Here is an 11,080-nt window from a genome sequence, read left to right as displayed (position 1 = left end):
GAGTGCTTTAAACTCGATTCATTATACCAAGGACTCTGGGAAGCAGAGCAACTATCTTCAAATGCTCCTAACAGTACAGTTCTGTTACCTTGGCTTCCTGTTTTTGAGAAAAGGAGTTTCTTCCCTTTGCATATGATGAAAGGCAGTTAGACTCGACCATACTGAGATCTGAAGTGAAAATATGCAGGGGGTTAATGTATAGCCTAGTGCTCTCCCAGTGTCTCTGAGGACCTTAGTGTGCATAAAGCTGAGCACACAATCGGAGTGGGAACACCAGCCAAAAGCAAGGATGGCAAAGTTCCCATTATGAAGTAAACTGAATATTTAAAACGAAGTAGCATATATTCAAACACTATGAGCAATAGGTCAGTCAGCGCTTGCTGATAGACCTGAAGAGAGGGCACTCTGGGTACTACATAAGGAAAACTTCCATCTTCACACATGTAGACAATGTGGGCAGATGTGTGGAGTGGTTGAGACCTCTTACCTGCTATAATCCAGTGGGCGTTGTGGCTTAATTTCAACTGTGGTGGGACCCTTGGCTAAAGGCTGAAGAACAGCAATTGCTTAATGACAAATAAGTGTACTGAGCATGGCAACCATGCTTCTAATTTCAATGGTTTCTGTGTAGCCCTGGCTGTCCAGGAATTCACTCTGAACACCTAACTTTGCCTACTTCTGCTGGAAGTAAACACATTCACCACCACCAAGCTATGCCTTTAACTTAAAATCTTTGTATTGTTTTGCCTGCCTGCTATCCAGAAGCCCAGAGATCCTCTAGATCTGGAGTAACAAATGATCTGTGATGTGGTACAAGCAATTGAACCTTGGTCCTTTGGAAAAACCAAGTGGGCTACCTCTGACCTTTTAATTCTGACATTAGGGAGGTTGAGACAGAAACATACCAAGTCCAAAGCTAGTCTGGACTACACCATGTGTTCTCACTAAACAGAACTAGAATTTTCTTAAGATTTATTTTTATATATGTGAGTACACTATAGCTGTCTTCAGACACACCAGATGAGGGCATCAGATCCATTACAGATGGTTGTGAGCCACCATGTGGTTGCTGGGAATTGAACTCGGGACCTCTGAAGAGTAGTTGGGTGCTCTTAACCGCTGAGCCATCTATCCAGCCCCCAGAACTAGAATTTTAAAAAGGTGAATTTTAACTCCATGACAAGTCATATGCTTACATGGCTAAGGCTGGTTATTCCATTATTTAACATCATCCCAAAACGAAAACTTTATAGCTCTCACTTACTGTGGACTGAGAAAAAGTCCAGGATTATCTTCACAGGATACCCTGTACTTTCCACACAGAATAGACAAGTCAAGCCAGTCTGGCTTGGTGGCACAAGTTCCAGGACAGCCAAAACAAATTACACTCATCTTTTCCAGTTATCAGTTTTTATGAAATGATTGTTATGTAGACTTTGAATTCTTAGTGGAGGTGCATGCTAAGGCTAGAGTTACTGGACCACTCTGGACAAGTGGCATTGAGTACAACGTCTCTTACAAGAACATCACTCCAGGGTTGGAGATTTAGCTCAGCGGTAGAGCACTTGCCTAGCAAGCACAAAGGCCCTGGATTCGGTCCTCAGCTCTGGAAAGAAAAAAAAAACAAAAAAATCACTCCAACCTCCTCTGAATGACCTCTCCACGCCAATCACAACATACTTAACCTGACTAGACACACTTGGGCAAATTCAGATTAATACTTCTTACCAATTACATAACATAAAAAAACTTTTAACTGTAATCACATAAAACCCAGGGAAATCAATTTTTTGTGTGTGACAGGTCTCTAACTATAGTCTTGGCTGGCCTGGAACTCTTGCTTGCCTCTGGTTCTAGGCTTGAAAGTGCTACCATGCTCACTTCAGCCACCTACTTTATTACTATTCTTAATGTCCTCAGTACAAGTGATAATTACATGTTTTACAGAAAATTAGGGCCTGAGACAATTGAAAACAGATGCTAACTCCCCAGAAAGCCCAGAGTTTACTTCTGAACAGCCGTATCAGGTGGCTCATAAGTGACCTTATATCCAAGGGGATCAACACAACTGCCTCAATCATCCACACACCTGCAAACATACTTTGCATATAAATTTGAACCTTAAACTGTATTTTTAAACATCCTTTTAGAAATATAACATTCTAGAGCTGGAAAGATGGCTCAGAAATTGTTCCTTTTGTAAGACGTAAGTTCAGTTGCCAACATTCACATGGTAGTTTAACACCAGGGGACTGAACATCCTCTGTTGACCTCCTTCCTAGGTACAAATAGGTTAAATACTAACACCCTAACAACTTAAAACAAAAACCCTTTAAAACCTTAGAATACCCAGGGTAGTGATGGCAAATCCCTTTTATCCCAGCACTTAAGAGGCAGGTGGATCTTTGAGTTTGAGGGCAGACTGGTATACAGAAAGAGACCCAGGACAGCCAAGGCTACACACTGAGAAACAGTTCTTAGGGGGAAAATGTTTTTACACCCCAATATTTACCACTTACTTCCTATTTCAATGTTTTCTTACCTGATAAGTTACACTGATGACACAAACGAGATACTCTCCACATCCAATTTGAAGGAAGCAAACACAAAAAACTCAGGAGACTTTTGGGAATGCAAGAACTTTATTCAAAGTGCAATGAAACTTGTTAACAGCTTAAAAGATAGGGAAAACTAAGACACCTCCCCATCAAACCCAAGAACAAGCACAAGAAGGGCTCTTTCTAGATACTGTGGTGAGAAAGGTACGAGTATCTTCCTGTTTGACCTTCTTGGTGTTAACACTGGGCTCGACATCCAGAGTGATGGTCTTGCCTGTCAGGGTCTTCACAAAGATCTGCATGCCCCCTCTGAGGCGCAGGACCAGGTGCAGGGTGGACTCCTTCTGGATGTTGTAGTCTGACAGGGTGCGGCCATCTTCCAGCTGCTTGCCTGCAAAGATCAGCCTCTGCTGGTCAGGGGGGATGCCCTCCTTGTCCTGGATCTTTGCCTTGACATTTTCAATGGTGTCACTGGGCTCGACCTCCAGGGTGATGGTCTTGCCTGTCAGGGTCTTCACAAAGATCTGCATGCCCCCTCTGAGGCGAAGGACCAGGTGCAGGGTGGACTCCTTCTGGATGTTGTAGTCTGACAGGGTGCGGCCATCTTCCAGCTGCTTGCCTGCAAAGATCAGCCTCTGCTGGTCAGGGGGGATGCCCTCCTTGTCCTGGATCTTTGCCTTGACATTTTCAATGGTGTCACTGGGCTCGACCTCCAGGGTGATGGTCTTGCCTGTCAGGGTCTTCACAAAGATCTGCATGCCCCCTCTGAGGCGCAGGACCAGGTGCAGGGTGGACTCCTTCTGGATGTTGTAGTCAGACAGGGTGCGGCCATCTTCCAGCTGCTTGCCTGCAAAGATCAGCCTCTGCTGGTCAGGGGGGATGCCCTCCTTGTCCTGGATCTTTGCCTTGACATTTTCAATGGTGTCACTGGGCTCGACCTCCAGGGTGATGGTCTTGCCTGTCAGGGTCTTCACAAAGATCTGCATGCCCCCTCTGAGGCGAAGGACCAGGTGCAAGGTGGACTCCTTCTGGATGTTGTAGTCTGACAGGGTGCGGCCATCTTCCAGCTGCTTGCCTGCAAAGATCAGCCTCTGCTGGTCAGGGGGGATGCCCTCCTTGTCCTGGATCTTTGCCTTGACATTTTCAATGGTGTCACTGGGCTCGACCTCCAGGGTGATGGTCTTGCCTGTCAGGGTCTTCACAAAGATCTGCATGCCCCCTCTGAGGCGCAGGACCAGGTGCAGGGTGGACTCCTTCTGGATGTTGTAGTCAGACAGGGTGCGGCCATCTTCCAGCTGCTTGCCTGCAAAGATCAGCCTCTGCTGGTCAGGGGGGATGCCCTCCTTGTCCTGGATCTTTGCCTTGACATTTTCAATGGTGTCACTGGGCTCGACCTCCAGGGTGATGGTCTTGCCTGTCAGGGTCTTCACAAAGATCTGCATGCCCCCTCTGAGGCGAAGGACCAGGTGCAGGGTGGACTCCTTCTGGATGTTGTAGTCTGACAGGGTGCGGCCATCTTCCAGCTGCTTGCCTGCAAAGATCAGCCTCTGCTGGTCAGGGGGGATGCCCTCCTTGTCCTGGATCTTTGCCTTGACATTTTCAATGGTGTCACTGGGCTCGACCTCCAGGGTGATGGTCTTGCCTGTCAGGGTCTTCACAAAGATCTGCATGCCCCCTCTGAGGCGAAGGACCAGGTGCAGGGTGGACTCCTTCTGGATGTTGTAATCTGACAGGGTGCGGCCATCTTCCAGCTGCTTGCCTGCAAAGATCAGCCTCTGCTGGTCAGGGGGGATGCCCTCCTTGTCCTGGATCTTTGCCTTGACATTTTCAATGGTGTCACTGGGCTCGACCTCCAGGGTGATGGTCTTGCCTGTCAGGGTCTTCACAAAGATCTGCATGCCCCCTCTGAGGCGAAGGACCAGGTGCAAGGTGGACTCCTTCTGGATGTTGTAGTCTGACAGGGTGCGGCCATCTTCCAGCTGCTTGCCTGCAAAGATCAGCCTCTGCTGGTCAGGGGGGATGCCCTCCTTGTCCTGGATCTTTGCCTTGACATTTTCAATGGTGTCACTGGGCTCGACCTCCAGGGTGATGGTCTTGCCTGTCAGGGTCTTCACAAAGATCTGCATGCCCCCTCTGAGGCGAAGGACCAGGTGCAAGGTGGACTCCTTCTGGATGTTGTAGTCTGACAGGGTGCGGCCATCTTCCAGCTGCTTGCCTGCAAAGATCAGCCTCTGCTGGTCAGGGGGGATGCCCTCCTTGTCCTGGATCTTTGCCTTGACATTTTCAATGGTGTCACTGGGCTCGACCTCCAGGGTGATGGTCTTGCCTGTCAGGGTCTTCACAAAGATCTGCATGCCCCCTCTGAGGCGAAGGACCAGGTGCAGGGTGGACTCCTTCTGGATGTTGTAATCTGACAGGGTGCGGCCATCTTCCAGCTGCTTGCCTGCAAAGATCAGCCTCTGCTGGTCAGGGGGGATGCCCTCCTTGTCCTGGATCTTTGCCTTGACATTTTCAATGGTGTCACTGGGCTCGACCTCCAGGGTGATGGTCTTGCCTGTCAGGGTCTTCACAAAGATCTGCATGCCCCCTCTGAGGCGAAGGACCAGGTGCAGGGTGGACTCCTTCTGGATGTTGTAGTCTGACAGGGTGCGGCCATCTTCCAGCTGCTTGCCTGCAAAGATCAGCCTCTGCTGGTCAGGGGGGATGCCCTCCTTGTCCTGGATCTTTGCCTTGACATTTTCAATGGTGTCACTGGGCTCGACCTCCAGGGTGATGGTCTTGCCTGTCAGGGTCTTCACAAAGATCTGCATGCCCCCTCTGAGGCGAAGGACCAGGTGCAAGGTGGACTCCTTCTGGATGTTGTAGTCTGACAGGGTGCGGCCATCTTCCAGCTGCTTGCCTGCAAAGATCAGCCTCTGCTGGTCAGGGGGGATGCCCTCCTTGTCCTGGATCTTTGCCTTGACATTTTCAATGGTGTCACTGGGCTCGACCTCCAGGGTGATGGTCTTACCAGTTAAGGTTTTCACAAAGATCTGCATTGTCTATGGAAAAAAAAACAAAAAACAAAAAACCAAAAAACAGGTCAGGAATGACACAAATTCTTTAGAGTGCCACCAACCGTTGGATCTGTGAGGTGGCTAGTAGTTTAGTCTAAATAGCTACACAGACTGTTTTGAATTTTACCCCCTAAAACCAACAAGAAAATAAAAGTCTTGATGGAACAAAGTTATGAATATTAGGCATTGTCTATTACCAAGTTGGCAGGGTGGAGCGTTCAGTACGGAACTGCTGAAAGTCAGTCCCTGACTATTTGCAGTTTGGAGAAAAGCCTGACCCACATTTCACCTTGGGGGAGGGGGGTTTAGGAGGACCCACTCCAAAGAAGTCAGAAACTCAAGAGCTTAGAAGGCAATAGTTGGAAATCCCGGATTCAGGTCCCGACTGGTAGATAGAGCCAGTTACTACTACAAAACTGAACTATGTTCATATCTTTCCTCCCAGCACTGGGGACACTGAGGTGGGCAGATTTCGTGAATTGGGAGGTCAGCCTGAGACAGTGAGATCCTGCCTCAACTCTCCTTCCCCCAAGCTTTTGTCTGAACAATTAAACAGTAGTTTACTCTTACTCTTATCCTCTTAACCTCTTACTTTCACCCCATCTGTCCCTTCTCTCCCCATTCTCCTCCCTGCTCTCTCTCCACATGTTCCGACCAGCTTTACTCCCTCCTCAACTCCCCTTCCCATGCCCTGAATAAACTCTATTAAAAAAAAAAGTAGTCTGGGGTAAGTGGCACTGGCCTTGGACCTCATCACATGGGTGGTAGAGGCAGAGATTTTTTTAAAGTTTAAAACCCTTGTCAGGCTGGTAAGATGACTCAGTGATTAATAGCACTGACTGCTCTTCCAGAGGTCCCGAGTTCAATTCCCGGCAACCATATGGTGGCTAACAACCATTTGTAATGAGATCTGATCACACCTCTTCTGGTGTGTCTGAAGAAATAAATCTTTTTTTTTTTTGGTTCTTTTTTTCCGGAGCTGGGGACCGAACCCAGGGCCTTGCGCTTCCTAGGCAAGCGCTCTACCACTGAGCTAAATCCCCAACCCCTGAAGAAATAAATCTTAAAAAAAAAAACACCCTTGTCTAATAAATAGTTTCCGCAGCCATATCCGTGTAGCGAGACAAGGAAAGACTCAATGTAAGTCAGGCTCACGTTCCCCCTCTGAATTTCCGGTTCCTGTTTACTCTGGAGAGGCTACCCGAGGCCGAGACCCAAACCCGGTCCTACAACTGAGGGAAAGCTAAAGCCATCGTCACTATACACTGTGAGACCACACAAACCGCGACGTCACAGGGGCGATAGGCTAGGCTGGACCGCCACCCTCCCCCTCCCTTCCCAATCGCACTCCTGTATTTAGCAACCGACGAATTCCGGATAACCGACATCTCCCTCCCGTCTAATACCCACAGTTCTCACATCAGAGGCTCCTACAGCGCGCCAACCGAATTCAGTTCCCAACCCAAGCCTCTGACGTTCCCGGCTTAACCGGCGGCAAGCGGCCTCGCGGGCCTGCTTCCCCCAACCTGGTCCAGCGCGTCAGGACCGCGCGTCTTCCCCCTCAGGCTTCCATTTGGCCGCCATCTTGCCGCCCGGTCCTCGGCCTCAGGACAGCAGCCGTCCTCGCGGGCCACGGAAACCAAACGTCCGGGCCGCGGGCTGTCTCTCGCCCCCTCCCGCCTCCCCGCCCCCGCCGGGTGTGGCGGCTTTCTCCTCACCAGCGGTGTTGGCTGCAGTCCTCACAAAAGAGTAGAGACGGAACTGGCGGTCTCCACGGAACTAGCTGCGGGACGCGAGGCGTCTCTTTATATAGTCATCGGGAGCCCCGCCCACCCCTGGATTCCTCCGCGGAAATGCGGTTGGGGACTACTTTTTAATGCCCGGTCCAATCTCTGCAATGGAAGCGACAGGCTAAAACCATTAAGATCGCTTCATGGGGTTGTTCCACTGCGAAGGCCAGAGAGTGAGGGGCTTTGTGTGGAGGGGCAGGACTGCGACCTTGCGCGACCCCGCGGAGGGATCAGCGCCTGTGACGTGATCGGCGCTAAAACCCGGCAGGGATCACTGCAGCCGGAGCGGACCTCGGCGCAGGCGCACTGTGGCTAAGCGAGCCGGAGACCCACCAACTACCCCCCACCCCCTCCGTCAAGGGTCCCAGTCGCCTCTTTCTGTTAGGGGGACCTAGGGCTTTGGCTCTTGTTACACTGATATTCCATTGGTGGCCTCGGCTCCTAAGTTCCCTCACCTCGAGTCGGTCGTCACTGTGCCCAGCCCTCTTTGTTTTGGCACGGTGACAGGATGGATGACTGTGCAAATCTCATAACAAGGGAAATGACAACGGTTTTTTTTATTTTTTATAAAAAAAATGGGGGGGGGGGGGATCTCTCCCCAGTTTGGGAAAACGAATCTGAATTCGTCAAGAAAAGCAGTCAGTCCTCACAGTTCTTGAAAACTGTTGGCATTAGATCTGAAGCCCAGTGGGCACTAGATCTTTCCAGATTCTTCCTAAGTCTGTTTATGTCTGGTGTCCTTGGATTCGAGAAGGTTCTGTTTTCTGTTCGATTGTCACTAAGGAAAGGTCAAAATATCAAAATGTTGTTCATATTCTGAGACTGAACCCATCGAAATCCTATTTTTTTAATTTTTGTTGTTCAGACAGGGTTTCTCTGTATAGCCCTGGCTGTCCTGGAATAGGCTTCGTAGACCGGGCTGGTCTCAAGTTTACAGAGATCCTTCTGCCTCTGCCTCTAAGTGCTGGTCTACAGGGCTACACAGTGAAACCTCGTCTTGAAAAAAACCAAAACCAAACAAAAACCCACACACACACACAAAAAGTACACGTTTAGTACAATGTTCAGATTACAGCAAACATATACCCCACTTGTAAAATTCAGCCTATTCAGGTTTTTGAAATGTAAGGCCTGAGACCTTAGAAGGTAAGAATTGAATCCCTAGGGTAGAGAGATGGCTCAGCAGTAAGAGCAGGTCTTCTTCCAGAGTTCAATACTGAGCAACCCTGTCAGGCAGCTAGCTTACAAAGGCCTTTGACTCCAAAGCTTCTCAAGGCTTCAAGGAGGTCCAATGTCCCTAGGGGCACTCACATACATGTAGCATGCACACACACAGACACACACACTATTAAATGCCTTTAATCTCAACCTTTTTCTTTTTTGAGATTTTTTTTTGAGACAGGGTCTCCATATGTAGTAGCCCTGGCTACCTTGGGACTCATGACATAGATCAATCAGGCTGGACTCTTAACTCGTAATGATCCTCCTGCCTCTAGCCACCCAGATACCGAGATTTCAGGCCTGTCTAGCTCCCTGGTTAGGAATTCATAAACATTCAAGATCAGGAGTATTGTTCAAAATGCATTTTCATTTCAGGTATTCAGAATAGATTTTCCTTTTGGTGATTTTCCACCAATCAAAGTCCTATGCCACTGGAACATTAAAATGTCATTCTCTGGGTTTCTGGGAAGCCTCGGTGCTTTCCGAGGCAGATTTCTGTGCCGGTCAGTTCTTTCTGGAATTCAGACAGAAGTTTTGCTGAAGGGGACAACACACCGAAGTTGGTTTTAAAGTGACACTGGCTTCCAGCCACACCTCGCTATATTTGGCAATTGCTTTGCTTCAGCCTTGTGACTCCTGTTTCTTGGCTGAGTCATCAGCTCTTTCCAAAGTCTAGAAGATTCAGAGCCAAGCAGCCTGGATTTTAGTAGTGGGGGAGGGAGAAGAGAAACAACAAAACTAGATGGCCTGACCTGATCAAGGTTACCTTGAAAAGAAGTCCTCAAGAGTCTGGGGCCAAAAGAAAATTATAAGTGTAAATGTGTAAGAAATACATGATCTAATTTCCAACAACCATGATAATAAAAATGCCTTATATTATGAGCACATTAAAATGAAACCCATTGCTATGAAGAGTTAACATATGCTAATTTCTGTCAAAAGAAGAAAATAGGGGCTGGGGATTTAGCTCAGTGGTAGAGCGCTTACCTAGGAAGCTCAAGGCCCTGGGTTCGGTCCCCAGCTCCGAAAAAAAGAACCAAAAAAAAAAAAAAAAAAAAGAAAATATTTTTGACTCAAGAGAAGTTCTCTGAAAATCGACACATGGACTTTTTTTTTTGCTTTGGTTTGGTTTTGATTTGAGACAGGGTTTCTCTAGGTAGTCCCAGATGTTCTGGAATTGACCAGGCTGGCCTCGAACTCACAGAGCTCCTCCTGCCTCTGCCTCCTGAATCACGGCGGGACTAAAGGTCCACCACCCCTGGCTCCACTCTCCCATTTAATATTTAATTTAATTTAATTTTATTTTCAGAGCTGAGGACCGAACCAAGGTCCTTGCGCTTGCTAGGCAAGTGCTCTATACCACTGAGCTAAATCCCCAACCCCCACCCTCCCATTTTAAAATAATGTTAAAATAGTCTTTGAGAATTTCATATGAAGCACCCTGACGGGCTTTTGTCAGCCTTACACCTGCGGCCTCAGGTCAAGGCTAAGCCAAGTCCCATTCTCTACCCACAGGAGGTGCAAAAAACAACAGGCTGGGGATTTAGCTCAGTGGTAGAGCGCTTACCCAGGAAGCTCAAGGCCCTGGGTTCGGTCCCCAGCTCCGAAAAAAAGAACCAAAAAAAAAAAAAAAAGTAAAAAAAAGAAAAAACAACAACAACAACAAAAAGAAAAAAAAATGCAGAATGTATGACTCTCTGGTTCCAGAAAGACCCAGAAATGCATGCCATATGCTTGCTAGCCAATAGATTCAAAGGTCAATATGCTTAGCCAATAAGTTTAAACTGTAACCTTGCTGATGTACCCTGTACCCTTAAAAAGTATAAAAACTGCTCGTTAAAGCCATTTGGGGTCATCTTCTAGTAACTTGTCATGAGGGACTGATTGAAGGTTGATCCTCAAGTGCAGGAAAATAAACCTCTTGCCTTCGCATTCTCGCGATCACTGGAGGGAGAGGGTGTCTGCTGGTAGTTAAGACTCACTTCAAGCCTTACACATAACATACAATGTATTTTTAATCATACCTCCCTACTTCCTCCCTGAAACTCTTCTTTACCCCTTCCTAGTCCCCCTCTTAAGTTCACAACCAAACTGGTTTTTGTTTTGTTAATTCATTTTTTAATATTGTTCACTTTACATCCCAACGCCAGCCCCCTGTTTTGTTTTTAATAACCCATGCACAGTGAGTTCTTACAACGGAGATGACCTGCTTCTAAAAGGCACAGGCAAGCAAGACGAAAGCAAATGGCTTCCCCGTCAGAGCTTGCACTGCACCCCAGCACAGCAGCTTCTGGCCAGGAGCCGCCCACCAAGTTTGTTTCAACCCTTGAGGGTTAAGGAGGAGATAATATTAGTCACAGATGCCGGAGACACTCATAGACAAATCACAGTGACAGGCACTGCCACCCATATGGAATCCTGTGTCCTCAGATTTCCCTTACAGAGAACCTGGGTG

The 11,080-nt window shown here is 48.0% G+C and overlaps 1 protein-coding gene across 10 annotated transcripts; it reads right to left on the bottom strand.

Moving 5' to 3' along the window:
• Positions 1 to 2,623: 2,623 nt before the first annotated feature.
• On the bottom strand, positions 2,624 to 8,226 carry Ubc (ubiquitin C). Of its 10 annotated transcripts, none has more exons than XM_063271601.1 (2): positions 6,770 to 8,226; positions 2,624 to 5,599 (listed from the first exon to the last, which is right to left on the bottom strand). In XM_063271601.1, exon 2 carries the CDS (start codon positions 5,594 to 5,596, stop codon positions 2,708 to 2,710), a length of 2,889 nt encoding a protein of 962 aa, XP_063127671.1. In that variant the 5' UTR covers positions 5,597 to 5,599; positions 6,770 to 8,226; the 3' UTR covers positions 2,624 to 2,707. The 10 variants fall into 10 exon arrangements, with proteins under 10 accessions (XP_063127671.1, XP_038945640.1, NP_001386710.1 ...); XM_039089712.2 differs by having other exon boundaries at positions 7,034 to 8,226; NM_001399781.1 differs by having other exon boundaries at positions 7,333 to 7,399.
• Positions 8,227 to 11,080: the final 2,854 nt, after the last annotated feature.

Source organism: Rattus norvegicus, chromosome 12 (genome assembly GCF_036323735.1).
Source record: "Rattus norvegicus strain BN/NHsdMcwi chromosome 12, GRCr8, whole genome shotgun sequence".
Lineage (NCBI taxonomy): Eukaryota > Metazoa > Chordata > Mammalia > Rodentia > Muridae > Rattus > Rattus norvegicus.
Note: the sequence above shows the minus strand (reverse complement) of the source record. Positions and strands in the feature narration are given on the sequence as shown.

Coding starts and splice junctions, on each gene's coding strand:
- Ubc (XM_063271601.1), bottom strand. CDS start 5,596: ATGCAGATCTTTGTGAAAACCTTAACTGGTAAGACCATCACCCTGGAG.